Raw genomic sequence first — 20,884 nt, 5'->3', positions numbered from 1 at the left:
GAAATGGCGAATTTTTTTCTGAGGCTTGGCCAAACATTCGCCGCCACTACTGTGACTAACAGCTGAGAGAAAACAAGATATTAAAACGGCTTTCTGCTCAGATTTCGCCTTAGGCTTAGAGGCATTTTCCCCTCTCATCACCATAAATTTGGTTTCAGATGGGTAGCCATCTTAACCTGTAGTAGGGAAAAAATCGAGTGCAGTAGCACCTTCGACCCACAAATTTTTCCACGATGTAAGATTTCATGAGTCAAAGATCACTTCTTCAGATCCTTATCTGTGACAAACTAAAGCTTACATCCTGGAAAGTTTTGTTGTTCTTTAAGGTGCTACTGAACACGAATTCTGTCCTATCAATCTACTAAAAGAGTTAGTGCACACGCAGCCTACCCTTGGCCCAGTCCTATATGAAAACGATTTCAGGCAACAAAGGTAAACATATTTACTATGAGTAATCCCCATTAGAAACACCAGAACTTCCTACTGGGTTATGTTCAGGCAATTGTACTATATAGCCCGCAGTCTGGATAGTAGTATCTGATGAAACTGAAGAGCTCCCCTGCCCGTGCAGCAAGGCAGAGGGCCCTGGTTCACAGACCAGCCAAATCACTGTTCCTTATGGATTGATAACAGGCTGGATCCAAAAACAGAAGATCAAGCTAAAAGAATCCCTGGCACTTTTTGCTCCTGATTACATAGAAGGAAGGGCAGTGGGCAGCAAGCAAAAACAACCACTCTAGCTTTATAAAAACAGGTTTATTCACATTTGGGTCAAGTGTTTCAACAGATGTAAGCAAAAGCTTGTAAGCAGAAGCACTCACAACTGGAAGTGAAAGGGCATCATAGGAAAGTAGGATCAGCATGCAAATCAGCCATTCAAAGCTTGTGTTTACACTATTTCCATCTATGCCAGGAATGACAACACAAGCTACATCACACGTACACAGGTACTGCATTTACAGGTGAAATGATACTTTCCAGTAGGATGCCCTGTAAAGTCATGTTGTTCACTTGTAATACATACAATAAAAATTGAAGCATGAACAAGAAGTCTCTGATTAGCAGCACCATTCTGAATGGGAAACATTAACCTTTAGAATGGATTGTAGACTGAGTTTCCACCCACTGATGGGCTTATTCATCTGAATCCAAATCACTGTCTCCTGCAATGGAATGGAAGTCCTCGCTATCTTCTTCATCTTCCGAAAGATGGACTTGACTCAACACACTTGGACCACACCGCTGTTCCTCCTCCTCCTCCTCCTCCTCTTCAGAAATCTCGTAACCTCCAATGCTGCTGAAACTGGTGTCTCTGGTGTTGGACTTTGGATCTGGTTCCTCATAACTGCCATAACTAGAAAACACAACAGATCTCCTGAAACTTTATTTATAAAGTGGACCTAGCACTTTACAGCAAGGGTCATGCCAGAGATAGACAAGGTGTGACACTGCAAACACAACTAAATGCCCATTTAACAAGCACTATGAGTTTTTAGCACAAAAGTACACCTGTCTCCATTTTCTTGTGCTCCATCCATCTTCTCTCAAACCTGTGTTTGTTACAGCACCCACCACCACCCCAACACACACAACCTATAGCATTTTGTATCAGAGAAAAGGAAGATTTACCCAGATAGCATATATCTTACTAATACAACTGCTGTGTGGGATGTGGTTAACCAGTAGGCCCTCAGGCATTTGTATTTTTATTACTTTTAAGTAAAGGGTGACAGAACTCCCCTGCACTACCTTATGCTTTAAAGCGAGTAACTTTTATTTGTAATGTTCAGTGCAAATATGAACAATTCTTCTGTCTAATCCCATGTAGGAATACCAGTTCTCCACTCTTGAGATGTATATCCACTACCCGTTTTTCATATTGCAAGTATAATTAAACAAAAATCCCAAGAGAAAGAAAGATCCTCACAATTACCATTATCACTTGTATACAGATCTGGCCCTGGGAAGCATTTAGTTTTTTTTTTTTTAATGTTTCAACTTTGTGATTACATGTCTACAGGCAGTACTCTGGCAAGGGAGAGAAGATCCATGCATGATCAGTACTGCCATGATCAATGCAGTATTTACATGACAGAATCAATGGTATTCCTCAAGATCCACAGTAACATGTTTTCAAGTGTGGCACTCTCACCATGCTCCCCTTTGTGGTTCCAACAGTATACTTTACTATAGTTACCTGGCATTGCTATCATCCATTGCATGAGAAGCCTCTCCTCCAGCTCCCTCGTAGGACATCATACTCTCTTCATTATCCATGCCCATCCGTGTATTCTCTTGAAGGACATGAGGCTGCTTAGGTCTCATTGCACTGGATTCCACATCTGAATCACTCCCACTTTCACTTAGCTGAATAGCTAACATGACAGAAAACGTCTGAAGGTTAATTGTGACACAACAGCCCTTTCCCTATCTTCCTTGCATCTTCTTTCCCCTTGCAAAGGTGCTAAAGTAGAGATGAATGTCCTGGTATCTATCTGTATAGATACCAGGACATTCATCTCTACTTTAGCACCTCAGCAGTTTATCATTCTTCAAAAACTTGCAAAATGCCACAAAGATCCACAAAGATAGACTAAATTATTTCAATAAAGACACCAACTAATAGAGATTGTCATTGAGCAGTCATGAAAGGAAGAAGAAATATCAGTATTCCCGTGGAAGAAAGTGCTGCCAAGTCACAGTTGACTGGTGGCAACCCTGTAGGGGTTTTCAAGGCAAGAGATGAACAGAGGTAGTTTGCCATTGCCTGCCTCTGCATAGTAACCATGGACTTCCTTGGTGGTCTTCCATCCAAGTACTAACCAGGCTTAGTTTCTCAGATTTGATGAGAATGGGCCATCCAGGTCAGGGCATCAATATGCCTCTCTCCCAAAAATTCAGGGCAGCAGACATGGTCTTCTCTAAATAGATTAGATGTAATCCAATCTGCCTTCCGCATAATAATCCATTCAGACACACAGTTTCCCCCCCTTCCCTCTCCCTTTAATGCTGCATCATTTACTGGTACTTCAGCATTCTCTGCAAAACCCAGTTTGTAAACATGGGTTCTTTAAATTTGTATAATCCAGTGTTATATCATTGTCCATTGTATATACTTTTTTGTATTATCTTTTATAACACTAATTGACCTTTAGTCTTGACAAGAAAGGCAAACAAGAAATGAAGTAATTAAACATACACAGGATACAATAAGGATGTAAGCCACCCTGAAAATACAGTAAGACGCCCTTTTGCTTCTGCAGAGTTTTGTGGTGGTAGAGAGTGCCGTCAAGTCATGGCTGACTTATGGTGACCCCTGCTGGGGTTTTCAAGGCAAGAAAGTAGCAGAGAAGGTTTGTTATTGCCTGCCTCTGCAACCCTGGTCTTCTTTGTGGGTCTCCCATCTAATTCTTAACCAAGGCTGACCCTGCTTAGCTTCCAAGACGATGAAATCAGGCTTCCCTGGACTATCCATGTCAGGGCTCTGCAGAGTTATACTGATCCACAATTGTCACCAAGCTCAGATAAAGGCCCCTTCAATTTCCAAGCCCTCCTAAAAATGGAAAGCAAAGGTGCCCTTCAAACTTTCTCTGGTAAGCTGTTTCACAAAATCCATTAACTAAATAAGTCTGATTAGGTTAATGACTTCCAACCTCCTTCTCAGTTTTAAAAGTCAAAGTGTTACAACTTACATGAGAAAGGGTTATCACCTTCTTCATCACTGCCATCATCATCCTCTCCATCGGACATGAGCAAATCTTCATAAAGCACACTGGCTTGTGGCTGCTGTGCTGAGCCTTCTTCTTCATCTGCAAGGTCTCCATCTTCTACTTCCTGTCATAACAAAATGAACAGTGGTAAAAGGATGCAGGCAGCTGCCAACATATGGACCATATGGGGCTCTACCACTGACATCATTCACCAGCAATGTCAAGCTCTTTCTAAAAACTGAGGGACTGGGGTGCACATTCAAACTGCTGACAACATCACTCAAAAGTGCCCTGCACTGCCACAGCTTCTACCATAAGTGTAGAAGTGAACCAACAGGCTACAGATGGGATCAAATATACTCACTGGGGCTGGAGTCTTAGGTTTCCCATCCTCATCCTCATCAAACCCTTCAATATCTACGTCAGAGTCTTCCTCGCCCAGCCTACCTCGGCCCTGCCGCATCTGAGTGAGGAACACAGAGACAACACCATTGAGGAAGGTACAAGCACTTATGAAGCACTCCTAGGTAGGCAGGCCACAATGAAGAAATCCATAATGGATTTGTGGCATTTCCTGCAATTTCCTGGGCTGTACAACACTGCTTCTTCATCTGCCACTCAAATAACTTTCTACAATCCATCAAAAGAATTCCAGGATTTCACTCCTTTAAGACTAGCAGAAAAGCAAATCATATGGCCTAAAACAGAGAGTCTCCTATGATATTGTGAACAAACTTTCTTTCCCCCAGCCTCACTGCCATCTTTCTAGGGGCATAGTCAGCTCCCTGGAATGGCAAAAGCCAACTTTTCAGGGTTCATACTGATATCCCATTAAATCCACAAAAGAACACTAGCTGATCCAGTAATTGACAGACTAACACAACCCTGCACTTTCTCCAGCCACTCCAAGTCACACCACATTTACTCCCAGCGTTAGAAAAACACAGTAATATTTTATCCATAATTACTCAGGACATGTTCACTTACTTGTGACCCTTTAATTCCATAAGATTCCTTCCCCCCATGTCTACAACAAAGGAACCACATTATGGCTACTGCCACAATTACTAATCACCCTCCATACTTGTGGCACATATAGATTTTTATGCTCCACTGGAAACCAGAGAGGAACCAAACATCTGGTTTCACCAGGGTACAAGGATGCTTGGCAAATTCTTAAGTACAGACCTGACACAGATTTTCATTTAAAAGGCTGCTTAGCCACCCAAGTGGACTACACAGCCACCTACTATAAGATACAAAGTTAGGTTGTGTGTAACAACCTACGAAAATATAGCATTTTTCTTTTTAAAAATCTTGTCTTCCTTCCATTATTCATAAAAGAAAGGAAAACAGAGCCTTTCTTGTAGCAAAATCATTGCTGTAGTTGCCTCCATAGATACCCCAGTTTCAAGCACTTTATAAAATAGTTTAATGTCAAACTCTTTTACGTGAGAGCAATTCTAGTCCAGCACTATAACTCCTTCTGGATTTATCCGGTGCAAAGGACTTCACTCTTAATGCTACATTTCCTGTTCCAAGATTTCTGCACAGGTTCTACCACTGACAGGGGAAACTAACCTCCTTTTCCTCCACCCCAATCCTTTCCAATTATTTTTAGTACTTCTTGCTTTCTGACCTGCATTCCTCGTTTCTCAGGGGTGGTAGTGGGAGTGTCCATAGCAGACAAATTGCTCTCATCTTGATAGACCGAGGCATCACGGGACATGCTGAGAGAGGTATTGGTGTCATACAGATCTGGGGGCTAAAGTACATTATTTTTTTAAAAAATCAATCAATTTCTCAGGAATTGATAATGTAGCATGGAGTCTCAAAATTGGTTCAAAATTGTGGCTGTTTCAGAAATAACAAGACTTGCTTGTTTCATCTGCCTTAATATTACTCATTTCTACAGCATTATACTGTGAACATGTGATTTAACACTATTACATTCACAACAACCTTGTAACATAGTCAAAAGAGACAGTGTCTTGCCCAAGACACTCAGCTGAGATGGCTGACTGATAATACTCAATTGACTGTGTACTTTGATCAGGCCTCAGCCACTAAGAGCTATCTTATGAAGCAGAAGTCCAACTTCTCAGAGAGCTGGAAGAGCACAACAGAAGCTGTTGCCTCACTGCTTGAGACCAGTGATATAATGGAGTAGTTCTCTTTGACATGTGGAAAATTGCTTCAGTAACAGAAAACAAACCATAACACGTAAGACATGTCCACCTTAATCTGGTCCTGCCCATATTAAGGAACAGGTTACAAAACCTCTCTTTCTAACTTCACTGTCAGGGTTGCTCTCAACAGCAGATGGTTCAGAGGATTATGAAAATCCTCCACCACAGGTCATAAAGTGCAGATAGTTGGATGGTAAAGTTGTGTCTTCATCCTTCTTGTTCATGTTGCCCCACCTGATATTTTGGAAGTAATGGGCACTTTCATGAAGGACTCCAACTACTTCACTAATGAGGAAAAGGAAGACTCAGGAAAACTCCCCTCTCTTGGTCCAATTTGCTGATATCTCTGTGATCCATTCTCAGTAAATCCTACCCTTAAGTGTATTAGCAAACAACTCTTTCCACTGGAGTTAATTATCACTCTCCTTCTCACTCTTAGCTGGTATGATAGTGGGTGGGAATTTGAACCCATCTCCCACACCTAGATTTGCACATTTGTTGCAGCACACTGAGCTCAGATTACCTATACAGGCATTTCAAATCATGCAAAGTTAATGGATACAAAGGACGGTACGGTGACTACTATATTATACAAGAAACACTAGTAGAAACCTGTTCTTCCCTAGCTGGCCTACATGCAGTTTCCTCACGAAGGGATCCTCTAATCCAGTAAGGCTACAGACACACAAATACATTGCCATGCTCATTTTCTCACTGGATTATAGAAGACACACAAGATGTATCATCAAGGTGAAGGGATATGGGGGCCCTTTTTATAATATAGGGGATGGATCACAGTGCATCTGCTGGGTATGCAGCTTCAGTCCCCAGAATCTAGTTAAAAGGATCAGGTAGTAGGTGATGTGAAAGACTTCCACCTGAGACCTTGGGCTGCCAGCCTGAGTAGACAATACTGAGTTTGATGGACCAAAGGTCTGATTCAGTGTAAGGCAGCTTCATGTGTTCAATGCCCTCTGTGTTCAGGCAGAGATCTCTGCTCACAAAACAGACACAAATATCTGGCTACAGTATAAGACTCTACCACCTACGAGTACATCTGTTCTCATTCCTTCTTCTCCCCCCCCCAATATAAAAAAGTTGCAGAAAGGGGCCAAGAAACAGACTCCTGTTACCAACAAACAGGAGGAAAGTAATCTGAGAACAGAGGTGTCCTTTTCTTTGGAAGATCAGGGTTGTAGAGGCAACACCAAAAAAACCCTCAAGTAGACTTGAGTACAAGGTAACATATACAACCCTTGAGGCGAGAAAGATGGGAAAACTGAAGGAGAACATGGCAATGTCCTGCTCAGCAATGCTGTATCTGCCAACCACCACCCATATCTTGTAATGTGGGGAGATTGCCAGGAAAGTGAAGATTGGAGTGGTGCCTCTGCTGAGCCTGGTAAAATTATGTAAATGATTTCTGTGAACAATAATGAAAGCTGTACAACAAAGGTCAGTCAGCTTCAGCTGCAGGCCTTTGGTTCCGTGAGAAGCCCTTAAACTTAAACTTGACAACCAGTTTGGTGTAGCAGTTAAGAGAGGTAGGACACTAATCTGGAGAACCGAGTGTGATTCCCCACTCCTCCGCTTAAAGCCAGCTGGGTGACCTTGAGTCAGTCAAAGCTCTCAGAATTCTCTCAGCCCCATCCACCTCACAGGGTGTTTTGTTGTGGGGATAATAATAACATACTTTGTAAACAGCTCTGAGTGTGCATTAAGTTGTCCTGAAAGGTCAACTTAATAAATTGAATATTATTATTATTAAAACTCAGTTTGCCCTTTGGACAAACAACAAACAAGAGGAGTTTGTACTCTTTAGAAGGGTTCTGAAATCTCCACAGAGATCACATTGGGTACAAGAAAGCCTAAATTAGAACAAAAAGACAGCAACAAAGTGTTTCCTAAAAAAGAGATTGAAGACAACCACACAGCAGAATTCTGGCAAAAAGGAGAAGACATCATATAATCATATGCTCAAATGGGTGGGGAAGTCACAAATGGTGTCTGGAGCTGAAATTGTAGAGACCAACAGGAGCAGTTATAAGTGCATAAGGAAGCATGCAACACAGCTTCTGAAAAGGCCTCATTCTCAAAAACACAAATTGTCTACTAGTGGAAGATATATATGGGATTTAAGGAGGGAGTTAGTTTATTTGGTGAAAAAAGTGTTTCCACACTCCAAAGCACCTCCATAGTTCCTATAGTTCCCATCCCTTGAGAGCAGGAGACAATCAGCTGGTACTGGACAGGCTCACCTGAGGAGTGTATGGTCCAGGTGTCATGGGGTCAAGGCTCTCCAGGTCTGCCTCCTCCAGAGCTGCTTCCTTTGCAGTAGAGATATCCCTCTCAAGTTGTGTCAAGTGCTCATCGTACTAATAAACCAAGAAAGATGCATTTGGTGGGATTGCTGACCATCAAAAAAGCCCTGGGCAGGTTCAGAGCACACTGGGCCACTTACCTCTGCCAGCGTCTGATAACAGATATTCACTATTTCTTGAGCTGTTTTAGTGTACTGACTGTCAGGCCCTGAAATGATAAGCTCTCTTTAGTAGCAGGTAAAGCCCTGAATAAAGCAACTCCATCCCCCTCAAACCCTCATCAATGGCCAATGATGGGATTTTCACACTACTTAAAAATTTAGTTGCGTTTACAGTCCATCTTTCTTTCACACGGAACAAAAGATGGCTCACATAAGGGGTTCTCAAGCAGTCTCGCACCCAGGCCATGAACAAACCCAGACATGTTTTGTTTCAAGCAAGGCTACTGAGCCATGTATCAGAATACAATCTCCACGATATATGTTATTTGGACTAACCAAATGACACATAACAACGTGCAAGCTTCCGATTTAAGCAGAACCCTTACCAGGCCGATATTATATTTTAATTTTTAAAAATCTGTTTAAAAGTTAAATGCTGTACCATGTGCCCTCCAAACATACCCTAAGAAAAGCCTCATTCCATTTCCTGAGATGTCCTTTTTTCACAGTCTGGAAGCACTAAGCAAGAACCTTAAACTGAGCCCCCCTCAACACCTGCCCCTGACCCACCACCCCAGTAAGCAATAACAATCCTTGTAATTTAACCAAAGTCAATCCTTATCTCTGTTTAAGGATTGAGCCACCAAGATAGAGCAGTATGCCCAAGATTGCCCAGTGGGGAAGAGAAAGCTTCACTCAGTGACCCCATTTTAAGACAAGAGAATTTATCCAAGACCAGGACTAACAGGTCCACTGGATTAACTGACCTGAGCCAGGCTAAGATCTCTTCAAGTCAAATGGCAACCTGCACAGCACAGATCTAACAACATTTCTCACCATTGTATTTGATACTGTTGGTAAGGATCAGGTTCACATCATCCAGAAAGATCTCTCGGTTCTGATATTTGTGTTTAGAGATATTCTGGAGTGAATAAATAAGAAAAGAGTGAAATACTGGAGAAATCTGAAGGAGGAAACGTGAAGTGCTAGTGTTGATCTGCTAAAAGCCCTCAATAGGAAAAAAAGACTCTGAGACATCTCATGGGGTCAACTTTCTTCTCTGTACCCTTCCGCTCCTCCCCACTCCCAATGGAATGTTCAATAGAACATGAACGACAGTTTTCAGAAGCAATACATCTATTTGTGTGTTCATTCATTTACAGCACAATCCTGAGGGGAAGGGCCAAAAGTGCTCTGGGAACAACCAGGAGTTACACCGGTGCATCCCAAACTTACACTGGTGAAGCAGCCCGGTGCCACTCCACCAGCACCTGGCTGCCATACCCGGGTGTGGCCATAACCACAGCATAAGTCCCTGAGCCAGCAGGTGGGCTGGGGGGCAGGCTAGGGAGCAGGGCGTGACTTGGTCAGCTTCCTAAGCCATTTTGGGCATGGGCATGCCCCCATCAGCAACAGAAAGTTACGTCACAAAAAATGCCGGCATAGCCCATAAGCACCGATTGTACATGAAAAATTGACCACTCCTTGTCCAAGTGGCCCAGAGGAGCACAGAATGGCAACTACCATGAGGACCTATCCTGCCATGCCCCCACAGCAGCTGACCCCCCTCCCCCACACCCAATCAGCTCCCTGGGCACTCTACATAACCTCCACCTGGGGCGCACATGACCCCAGGTAAGTAGAGAGATGGCTGCAGGCTCTGCCGGAGTGCCTCCTGCCATGGGAGTGCGAGGTGGCAGAGGGAGCTCATGGTGGCAGATCAAAAGTACACAGGAGGGACTTTGCAAAATTTGGGGCACACCTCACATTCACATATGGGAGAAGAGCCACGTCCAGAATGTCTGACTAACCACCTGAATTCCATTGCAGTTACCCATCTCCTGAGTCCAGGCTCAGGGAGACGCAAGGGTGCACCAACAGGTAAGGAGGATCTGGGGAGACAGCTGCCCTGGCTTGCTCCTTCACACTGGCCTCCTTGCTCCCGTCACCCCCACCCCGCCAAATGCATGCCTCTGCAGTTGAGGCTTGCTGGGGAGGGGGTGTGGCCCCTGTCCGCAAGCGTGCATGGCCCTTGCTTGCCACGGAGACAGTAGCCCAGGGAGCCATGCCCAACACAGCTGCTTCAAGGGAGGGGCTTCCAGCAGCCCATGTCAGGATTCCCCTCTCAGGCAGAAGAGAGAAAATAGTTGCAGGTCGGGGAGACTGGGTACTTGCTCTCATAACTCCCCTGCGATGGCAGGTGCACAACCTCATGACAGGATCAGAGCTACAAGCAGCCATGCAACAGCAGAACATCCAGATGCAGACACAGAGCACTTTCTAGCTGGAGAGACATCCATCATCTTGTTGCTGGCAGCACCTATGGTGATGGAGCCGCCACCAGCACCCCCACCATGAATACTTTCCCAGAATGTGGCAGACCTGGCTATGGCCTGCATGAGGCCAGGCCCGTTGCCACATGTCTCTGTTTCCTTTTCAGGCAGGTCACGATCCATCAGGGAGGCCAAGGAGCATGGCTGTTCCAGCCTCCAATAGTCCTCCACAACTGCTATTCGAGCCAGCCCCAGGAGCGGTTCCCCAGGCAACAAGTCAACCCCACTCCTAAGAAAGTAACACGAAGAGTGGCTCTCCTGGCCCCAATTGCCATGCTAATAGGTCTGCACCTCCCAATCCAGGTGAGGGAAGTTGCCAACATACATCCAGACATCCTCTTCACTTCTGGAAGTTCAATAAAGTCTGTATCGAACAACAACCTCCCTCCCTGTCTGTTTGCATGCCTGTGCATGACAGTAGCCCCCTGCCTGTACTTCCCCATAGGGCTGCCCTTTCGTACATCCCAGCGAATGGGCTCTGTGTCTGAGCTGGTACAGATGGGGTGGCCTCAAAGAGGCTCCAAGTGCCTCTGTGTGGCTCTACTGCCAAAAGGAGCAGGGGTCCAGTGGCACCTTGCGGGCTCCAGACCTGCCCAGCTTCCGTCCCTCCTTAATTCACTACAGGCAGTGGGGTGGAGTGTTGCCTGTGTGTGTGTTGGGACAGGGGGGAATGGGACAGAAGACTCATTCTCCAACAGCGCTACTGGTGTCTGATAAGCCTGGCAGAAGACTGCTGCATGCGAGGGGTGAGGGTGATGCCAGGATGTAGGGGGATGTGTGGAGCGATGTCCTGGGATCTCTTGGACTTGTCCTATGAAAAACCAGATGACTCTCTCTTTTACTGTTTGCAGAGGCAGGGATGGACTTCAGGAACCTTGCGCTGAGGATGTGATGATGGCCCCCAGAGCAGTTTCTCTGGTCCCAGAGGCCATTATTCCACTCTGGGGGCTGTCATCCTGGCTCCAGAGCATGGCTCTCGAGGGCCACCCTGCTTTCTCCTTGCATCTTTTCAATGCAATGATGTATTTCAATGGAGCTGCTGCATGTCGATGGGCATTTTTGGCTCCCATCATATCCAATGGTCCTCCAGCTTCTCCCATTATTTCTAATGGGCATCTTTGCCATTCATTTCAGAACCTGCCCCTGCTTGCCTCCAAGGAGCTGCCTCTCCGAGAGTTGGGGGCCTGATCCTGGGTGCCTGGGTCCGCAGGTGCGATCCTTGCCAAGTTCTGCTGCCTTTCTGGTCTTACATTTTAAGGAGTGTGTGCATATTTCTCAGAGCAGCAGCTGAAGTGGAGGGAGTTCACAAGTGAGCAGTGCTTGTCAGAAATGGGAGTTTGAGCTAGGGGTGGGCAGGTGTTACGTCTGCACCTTCAGTGTAACTCCCCCCACCCCCCTGCTCCATGGACCAGGGCTCCTCTCAAGGCAGGGATCTCTGTTGGGGTGTGGCAAGCCCAATCATGGGGGTCTTTCTGCCCTGTGCACCCACTCTCTGCAGGACAGGGGAGTAGTATTGGCAGCTGACAATGGCAAATATGGCCTAGCTCATGGAGTGGCTACATCTTTTGCTGCCACTCATGACGCTGTCAACTGCAGCACCCTGCAATTGGTGGATTCTGCTGGCACTGCCAGGACAACTAGGAAGCATTCTCTCCTGGCCGCACCTTAACGAGCTCGAAGCAGATGAGTGGTGCTGCAGTTACGCAGGTGCGAGGGCGCAGGTTTCCTGGTGGGCCTCACGATTGCATTGCTCATTCCGTAGATTTTTTAAAACCTGTTTGGCCCATAATGGAGCCCAACCAAGTGAAATTCAGGAGCTGAGGTTAGAAATGTAGAGCTATCCCACACTAGGCTAAATTTCTACATGGTAGTTCTATTCTTGGCATTTTTACCTTTTTGGTTCAATGATGACACAGGCCTTTCTTTAACCGCAAAGCATTTTGAGTTGCCATATGAAGCAAAATGTCTGCATCTTTTGTATTACACACCTTGCGGATTGTCTCCAGGTCCATTGGGCTGACGATGACTTTGTGGTAATCTGGCACAAATTTTTTATTAACCGGATGATGAAAGGGCCAAGACTGAAATAAGAGCAAAGGAGGAGATAATGAAGAACCAGCTCTTGCAGAGTGAACGTATACCAGATCAAGCTATCAGGGGATGTAAGTATGCTTTTTTACATTCAACTGAAGCTAGAACAAACATTCCTTACCAATACCTGCAAACAAACCCCAATGACTACTGCAAGCACCTGTTTTGTGTTCTTAGCAAAAACTAAAAGGAGCTAAGAACAGCTCCAGTGCTGGGATGATATTTTATTAAAATATTATCTCTCGGCCTTCCAAATGCTACCATCTGAAAGATGGCCAACAAAACCAAATGCTAGAATTTGACACAACATCCATTACAATCCAAACTTCAACAGAAAAAAACAGCTCAAGTAACCAGATTAATAAAGATCAGAAGTAGCAGACAGCGTGGAGGCTGTTTGTCAACATCTGTTAAGCAGAGCTGCTCAAACACGGCTCACTGTGAGAAGTTCTTAGATAAGAGTACAGCTAGATCTCTGGGCAAAATTCATCAGAAATGAAGAGGCTCAATGAGTCAAAAGACAAAATCACAGCAAGAGCCAGACACTCAAGGAAAGTGCCATCACTATACAATTCAGTGCTTCAAAGAATGAGGCTACAGCAACGCACTCCATTCCCGGAGCTCCCCCTTATGGACTCCTTCCACCCCTACCCTACCATGGGCACACTTACATCAGGAACAGCCATCATCTTCTGGGTGACAATGTTGTCCAGAATAAAGGAGAAGGCCACTTGGTCATCATCATCCAGAAGGGGGTTAATTGCCTTCTCCAAACGAGCCAGTTTATCTTCCTTCTGAAATGAAGCCAATTTAGAATAATTCCCTTAAACTGCTTCCCATTTGGCAGCTTGCTGTCATGGGATTTTTGATACTACCATTAGCTGACATTTTAACACCTTCAGTTCTCAACTTGATTTCCCAACCACTGTGCATTTCCACAGACCACGTTGTCCTACTGCGCAACTTTTCAGCTGTTTTAGTTGGTTCTCTACAAACCTTACATATTGCTCATTCATTCATTATGGTCAAAGACGAGCAACATTAAGCATACATTGACTGAACAGTTCAAAAAATGTATGCACAATAAAAAGTACAGTAAATATATACAAATAGGGAATATAATATGCTAACTCAGCACTGTGCCTTGATAACCTTTGGCAGCTACACAGAATCTCATGTGATCAGAAAAGGAGCCTTATATTTCACACATACCCTGCTGCACAAAGTTTCTTTTTTTAAAAAAACCTTATAATATTACTATTTTAAAGCAGCACAGTACATACTGATTTTAATTTCCATTGTAGCTGAATAAATTGGAAGAAAAATGATGTTCCACCATTTAACAAGGTTGAGTTTCATAATTTATGGAAACAATTTAAAAATTCTAAAACCCAACTTTGTGATTCCATACTGTTAGATTCTACATTTTGAGAATGCAGTGTGTGACCAACTGTGGACACCTGCTGCTGCTCTTCCAAGATCCTATTCCTCTAGACCTTCAGGACGCACATTTGCATCATTACTCAGACAATCAGGTAATGCCCCAAGCACCAGTATCCTTCCACATGCAACGAACAATGGAGGACTAAACTAATACAGCATTCACAATCTGTTTGGAAATCTATTGGGGAGAAGGGGATTCCCAAGTTGGAGTCAAAAATTGACTGCAACATTCAAATTCAAAAACTGTATTTGACAGTAAAGCCAGCATTTGAAGTCTGCTGCTATTCTGTGCTCATTTGCTAATCACTTCATTACTCTACCCACTGAGTCTATTATTGGCCTCAGCAGATCTCTCATGAACACAGCTGACTTTGGCCCCTTGAAGAGGACTTCCTGAGCCTAGATGACTGCGAAAAATAAGATGCAAATGGCAAATGCAAACAGAACTTCAGCTCAGCCATAAAATTATCTTGAACTTTAAAGTGAACTACATAGCCCCAAAGCTACACACATCTTCTTCCTACTGCTGGGCTGACCCATCACCCCAAGACTTGCCTCTTTCAACTTTTGATCACAGAGGTCCAGCATCGACTGAGAGATCTGGGTCAGAGAGTGCTTTGGCCCTGCAAGAAACATCCATGGTGGGATACAGGCATTCCAACAAAAGGATCTATAGTTGACATGACTGTTATATTTTGGGTCCCAGGTGCAGACTGCATTTTTGTTGTTGGCAGTAAATGCATATGTTGTTTACTGTAATATTGGTTTAATGTTGTGAGCTGCCTTGAAGGCACTACTGAGCTGAAAGGCAGAAGATATTATCAACCTTCCTCCCAGCCACAAAAAGGTAGCTCTAGACTGACGAGTTCAATTTCCACATTCCCACAACTTAAACCAAACACTCCCTGCAGTTCAGGCACTCAAAAGTGGAGTTTTTATGGCAACGCTATCCATCAGCTGCTTGAAGCTAGCCTCAGCAAAAACAGGGCAAGAATCAAATGACCCCAAGAGTAATTGAGAACCGGGTGAAAACAATGAAAGACTCTCTGGGCAAGGATTACTCACGGTGCTACACATTTAAAAAGGAGAAAGATGGCTGCTTCAGATGGGAGATGTAAAGCTTCTCTGCAGGTCCAGAAACAAAACGTACAAGGAAAGGCTAAGGGAATGAAGCATACTAGGCAGTAGAAAGCAAGGCACAGAGGCAGATAAAAAGAAAGAAAATAAAGAGAGCAGAAGATGTTGGCAGATGAGAAATTTTTAAAGGCCATCAAGAAAGCAGCTGGACACCCCACCTAACAGAACAGGACAAGAGCTAGAAGGGTTGAAGCACAATGATCAAGAATGTCCTTAATACTGGGCAGCCTTACAAATGAACACTTACACCCACAGGCCCAGTCACCCCCATTCTTCTCCTCAATTGGCTTGCTCCTTCTCTTTTTCTGTGCACCCAGAGAAAGTAAAAGGCCCTGGTTCCAGCTGTCCAGCTGGGATATGTCGAGCGAGAGTATTAGATTTTAAGTTTTGTTGTGAGCCATCTCCAACACAGGAGAGAAACATTTTAACACAAAAGCACACACCATTGTATGTCGCACTGTTCTTCACAATCAGCTCCAGGTGTTCTCGAAACTCCTCACGGGACGGGTAGAGACGTTTGCGGACATTCTCACGCAGTGTCTGCAAGTCCATCGGTTTTGTAATGATCTTGTAATAATCTTTGACAACCTTTCCATTAACAGGTTGGTGGAAAGGGTAAGTCTGAGGATGAGAGGGTTAACTTCTATGACATTCCTATATTTTTATCCTGTTTTTCAGTCAAATGTTGATTCCCTCCCTCTGTTAGCCCCACTGAAGGCAGCTGGAAGCTAGAAAGCAGGAGGATTCTCAGCTAGAGATGAATCCAGGCAGGTTGAGAGGCATGTCTGCCTGCTTCCTGCCCTCCCTCTGATGGCTTCAAAGCATCACCCAGAGACTATTTCAAGCAAAGAGTTTCCATGTGGCTAATGTTATATGTAGATCTCGTAATATTTTTATCATCATCAATATTACTTTGGTTAGCACGCTTTATTCATAATTTAGATGGTGAACCCCCTTAGGAGAGGGCAAGTTCTTTGTCATTTTGGGCAAAATGTTTGAGCACGTGCGTGGGTTAAAGTGCGGTTCTGTGTGGTATGAGAACCTCTACTTAGCTCTATGAATATAGTGTTGGGACCTAGCCACTGGAAACTTGGGTTCAGCCTCCAGAAGGCACGGACATCTTATTTGAAGATGATTGGAAAAGAAGATCAGGGATTTCATTCAGGCAAGGGGTCAGACAAACAACATTCCACTTCAAAAAAAAAAAAGTAGCAGAAATCTTGTCCTCAAATTTCCAACTGCTAGCTTTGGGAGCTGGCTTTAGTTGAGGTTCCTAAAGGATTCCTAAAGGTCCTCCAGAGATCAAGACAGTGTATTGCATATACCCACATTCATCAAGGCCAAACCTGACAGGGCCAGGCTCTTACATTGGGGAGATCTCGCATCTCATTGATAATGCCTTCCAGGACAGAGGACAGTGTCACCATTGGGTCTGTGCGTCGCCGGTGGATGGATTTATGAGGTCGCTGAAAAAGACACACAGCACACTAAAATGTTTCCAAGGTTAATGCATGATGAACATTAAGCTCATCAATACTTGTGAAAAAGCATGTCTGAGCTTCCAATCTTTCTTTGTAGCATTTGCTCCAAAGGGATCAGGTTGCCTTTTGAACGTTGTTTCTTGAGTCCCACACACCCCAATTCTGATGGGAGTTTAAAATGAAGTCTCTAAAGTTGTCGGCAAGAGGGAGAGTAAGGAAAAGTACCATAAATAATTAAAGGACTTACATTTAAGTAGTCACAGTGAACAGTGGTTCCTACTCGCCGTTTCTTCTTTGGTGGAAGCTGCTGTTTTGGAAATTTCAGAACCAAAGATTTTCTGCGAACTTCATCCGCACTTTAAATGAACAGAAAGGGGGAGAGAGAGAGAGACTGCAGTTTCTACTCTGCCCTGGATGGGACTGGTAGAAACAAACTTTGGAGCAACTCCGCATTCTTTCATGGGATTGTTCTAGAATGCATGCCTTCATGATCCCTGTAACCCCACTACAAAGTGGTCTGTGGTATCGTTAAAGAGATCATTACCAGGCTAATAGATGCAGAGGAGTTAGCCGTGTTAGTCTGTAGTAGCAAAATCAAAAAGAGTCCAGTAACACCTTTAAGACTAACCACGTTTAAGACTAACCAATGCTACAATAAAGTTGGTTAGTCTTAAAGGTGCTACTGGACTCTTTTTTGATTTTACCAGGCTAACTATCCCAACAGCATTGTGAGATAAGCCTGTACTCTTCCCATTTTACAGGTGGAGAACCAAACCAAGGCTGATTCTACCCAAAATCTATCCAGCAAAATTTCATGGCTGAGATGGGCTTTCAACATAAGTTGGAGCCCAGTGAGCATCACTAGGGAACTGCCACACAAATCAATTCCATGGCAATCCTCCTCACCTCTCAATGAGCTGCTTCCCCAAGACAATCTTAGTCCCTTCCACTTTGATCAGCTCTTCGTTATCATTGGGAATGACAGTCTTCTCCAGCTCCTCTTCCTGCTCCTCTGTCATAGCCACAGGATTGGATGGCGGAGCATTGGTTTGGTAGTAAAGAGGGCAGAATTTGTTGGTTCTCATGTGCCCAATGGCACCACAAGCACCACACTTTAACTGCAGCAAAAGACAAAATGAGCAATGGATCAATGCCTGCACTAGAAAAGCAAGAGTACAGATACAAAACAATGGGACAGCAGCACAAATAGGTAGCTTCAGAATCAGAAACAACTGGGATATTTTGGTACAAAACGCCAGCCTTGTTTACAAGCCATTCACTCACTGCTATGGGTACTTCAAGCATAAAGTGATTTTTCAATGTTGAAAAAAAAATAAAGCTATATTCTGTATATGAAAACTTGCATGGACAGACATTCGGATGTGCCTGTCAGCATACAACTCCTTTGATCTGCAGTGCCACTGGCCATGACAGTGGTAGATATCTGAGGAAGCGAGCTGTGACTCACAAAAGGTCATACTGAAATAAATGTTAGTCTTTGAGGTGTCGCTAGATTTGTGTTTTATTTTGCAATGACAGTCTAACATAGCTACCCTTTCATAATCATGAAAGTGGTGGCTGACTTATAAATGATGCCAGTAGGCTTAATTTATACCGCTTCTGCTTGGGGAGTGGGGAAAGAAAGATGTCAAGTGCTGAAGCTCTGTCCAGCTGAAAACAGACTTGATCCTCTCAGGTTTCTGAGACTTTGAGAGCAAGAAAAACTTTAGAAACTACAGAAGTCAAAACTATCAATATGCAGATGCAGGCTGGCTGGGTTCTCAATCATCTCTGCTCTGGGGAAGGGCTGTGGCTGAGCGGTAGAGTATCCGCCTTGCATGCAGAATGGTCCCAGGTTCAGTTCCTGGCAGCATCTTCTCTAATTACGCATCTCAGATCTCTGCCTGAGACCTCAGACTTTTGCTTCTAGTCAGTGGACTCTACCAAGGCTAGATGAACCAATGGTCTGACTTGGTATGAAGCAGCTTCATTGCCCATATACCTTCAAATCCGGTCGTTCCTTCATCTTCTTGGGCTTCTTTTCAGGAGGACCCTTCAACTTTTCCTTCTCTTGGTTCCGTTTGAGCCGTCTCAGCTGCTCCTGGATCCGACGCCTCTCCTTCCGCATCTCTTCTCGATGCTGTTCATCAAAGAGGGCAAACTTCCGGCTGGAACACAAAGATCTCCACACTTGGTTAACTGTCCAGTTCCAGCTCAGCTTTGTATGGCCTCACATTCTCAGAACCAAACAAGTGTTCTTTAAGAAAACTGGTTCAAGACCAGCACCTAAAAGTAGCGAGTTCCTTATTTGGACAGCTAGGGCTTACCTTCAGCAAAGTCACCCATTTAACATTAGTTGTCCCTGTATGCCAGTGTTCTCACTAGACGAGATTTAATTCCCAGGGATAAATCACAAGAAAGAATAAAAGCTTCAAGACGATTCTGATGTTACTGTGTAAGGGCAATTAGCAAATGCTTACACATCACAACTCCCTGCCCCTTCAGCCAAGCATGTGAGCTCCAGTCAGAGATAGACACACAGTCCTAAGCAGGAATCTCTTTACATTTTCCTCTTCCTGCATCTCACCCCTCCCAGGGAGATTCCCACTCCAATAACTCACTATCTCCTAACATGCAAAGGAAAACCAGCACGTCACAAAGCCCTTACATGAACTCTTCATCCTTGGTGGTCCGTATTCTGCTGTAGGCGTCAATCACTGAGGGCTTGCGGACTGTCTCGCATCTTACATATTCCTTCCCATCCTCATCGCGAAACGTGCGGTAGATTTTTAGACGGCGGCCAGTGGCAGAGGAGTTGAGGCTGGTCACTGAGGCAGTGTCATCATCTTTGTGAGAGCCTCCCAGGTTGTTGGTAGCAGAGGCTGTGTGGAAAACTAACACTCAGAGATGGCCGAGTGTCCAGGATCCTATAGCATGGCGCAACGGTGGGCCCTCAGCTCTGTCTGGACTTTCAGGAGCCTCAGTTGCAAGAGTACAGGAACCACACTAATTTACAACCCCTGAGCCGCTTTTCTAAATGTTCAGCCACTGTCCATTTACTTCTTGTATTTGTGGTTGCGTCTCTGTTCCCACCCTCTGAGTTTTCCCTTTCTGCAATTGTCAAACCCCAGTTTATGGAGTGCCCCTTCCTTTATAGCCTGCTAATTATGCCACTACTGACTGGCATTAGAACAGAACTGGACTGGATGCTAGCGATCCCCCCACTCCCATGAAAGAAGCTTAAGTTGGGGCCTTTGCAATTCCTTCAGTGGCACTGGCTGCCCTGACCTGGCAGCTGAGCACTTACACAATCCTTTCTTGTCCCGCCTGTCTTTCTTATTCCGTTCCTTGTCATTGCCACTCTCTTCTCCAAGCAGCATCCTCTGCAGCTCCTTCCTCTCTTGCTCCTCCCTCTCCCTGGACAGCTGGGAACTGGTTTTCTTGTTCTGAAGCATGTTTTCTATGTTCTTCCCCATCTCCTCAAAGTCACTGTCCTCAGCAGAGCTGCTGTCCGTGTCAGTTGACAAGATCTCAGTGGATTCCAGAACTCTGAAACAAAGATGGTTGCAGATCGGTTGGTTAGTTCACGGCACAGAGGCACTGGGTCATAAACAAGAGAATGAAAGAATGAAGAGGCAAGCAGCCGAGCCAGTGTTCAAGGAGCCTTAGGGGTTTCCTGCAACCAGCTCATACAAACACCTCAAGCCTCCATCTCTCTGGGAAGCAGAACTCCCTTGCTAGCTTGGTAACCCTCCCTCCTTTTGAGCCCAGAGCCAGCAGTCTCATTTGGAAAAGAAAAAGCAGGGAATGCATATTTTAAATAAGCAACCCTTCCTGATTAATCCATTTATTGGTGGATTGTTAATGCAGCTTTTCCTAAGATTTCCTGGGTTCAGGGAAATGGAAAGCTATTTAAAATCAAAACAAGAACAAATATGCATGATGAAAAATAATCCCATCTCCTACCAAACCCCAGAATCCACTTGTTTCTATAGTCTAAAACACCCTAAATTGCTTC

General features: G+C 44.6%; 1 protein-coding gene across 7 annotated transcripts in view; it reads right to left on the bottom strand.

Moving 5' to 3' along the window:
* Positions 1-741: 741 nt before the first annotated feature.
* Positions 742-20,884, bottom strand: part of TAF1 (TATA-box binding protein associated factor 1) — a 34,138-nt gene continuing 13,995 nt past the window's right edge. For 2 of the 7 annotated variants that reach the window (XM_054996217.1, XM_054996218.1), the window contains exons 23-40: positions 20,174-20,415; positions 19,535-19,748; positions 18,869-19,034; positions 17,773-17,984; positions 17,114-17,222; positions 16,753-16,851; positions 15,829-16,006; positions 14,804-14,871; positions 13,477-13,599; positions 12,703-12,795; positions 9,219-9,303; positions 8,361-8,428; positions 8,158-8,274; positions 5,350-5,475; positions 4,075-4,173; positions 3,693-3,834; positions 2,198-2,375; positions 742-1,354 (exon numbers count right to left, since the gene is read on the bottom strand). In XM_054996217.1, coding sequence (XP_054852192.1) covers positions 1,135-1,354; positions 2,198-2,375; positions 3,693-3,834; positions 4,075-4,173; positions 5,350-5,475; positions 8,158-8,274; positions 8,361-8,428; positions 9,219-9,303; positions 12,703-12,795; positions 13,477-13,599; positions 14,804-14,871; positions 15,829-16,006; positions 16,753-16,851; positions 17,114-17,222; positions 17,773-17,984; positions 18,869-19,034; positions 19,535-19,748; positions 20,174-20,415 — 2,539 coding nt within the window. In that variant the 3' untranslated portion in view covers positions 742-1,134. The remainder of the gene's footprint in view (positions 1,355-2,197; positions 2,376-3,692; positions 3,835-4,074; positions 4,174-5,349; positions 5,476-8,157; positions 8,275-8,360; positions 8,429-9,218; positions 9,304-12,702; positions 12,796-13,476; positions 13,600-14,803; positions 14,872-15,828; positions 16,007-16,752; positions 16,852-17,113; positions 17,223-17,772; positions 17,985-18,868; positions 19,035-19,534; positions 19,749-20,173; positions 20,416-20,884) is intronic. The other 5 variants (XM_054996219.1, XM_054996223.1, XM_054996220.1 and 2 more) reach the window with 3 other exon arrangements.

The sequence above is a fragment of the Eublepharis macularius genome, chromosome 13 (assembly GCF_028583425.1).
Source record: "Eublepharis macularius isolate TG4126 chromosome 13, MPM_Emac_v1.0, whole genome shotgun sequence".
Taxonomy (NCBI): domain Eukaryota; kingdom Metazoa; phylum Chordata; class Lepidosauria; order Squamata; family Eublepharidae; genus Eublepharis; species Eublepharis macularius.
Note: the sequence above shows the minus strand (reverse complement) of the source record. Positions and strands in the feature narration are given on the sequence as shown.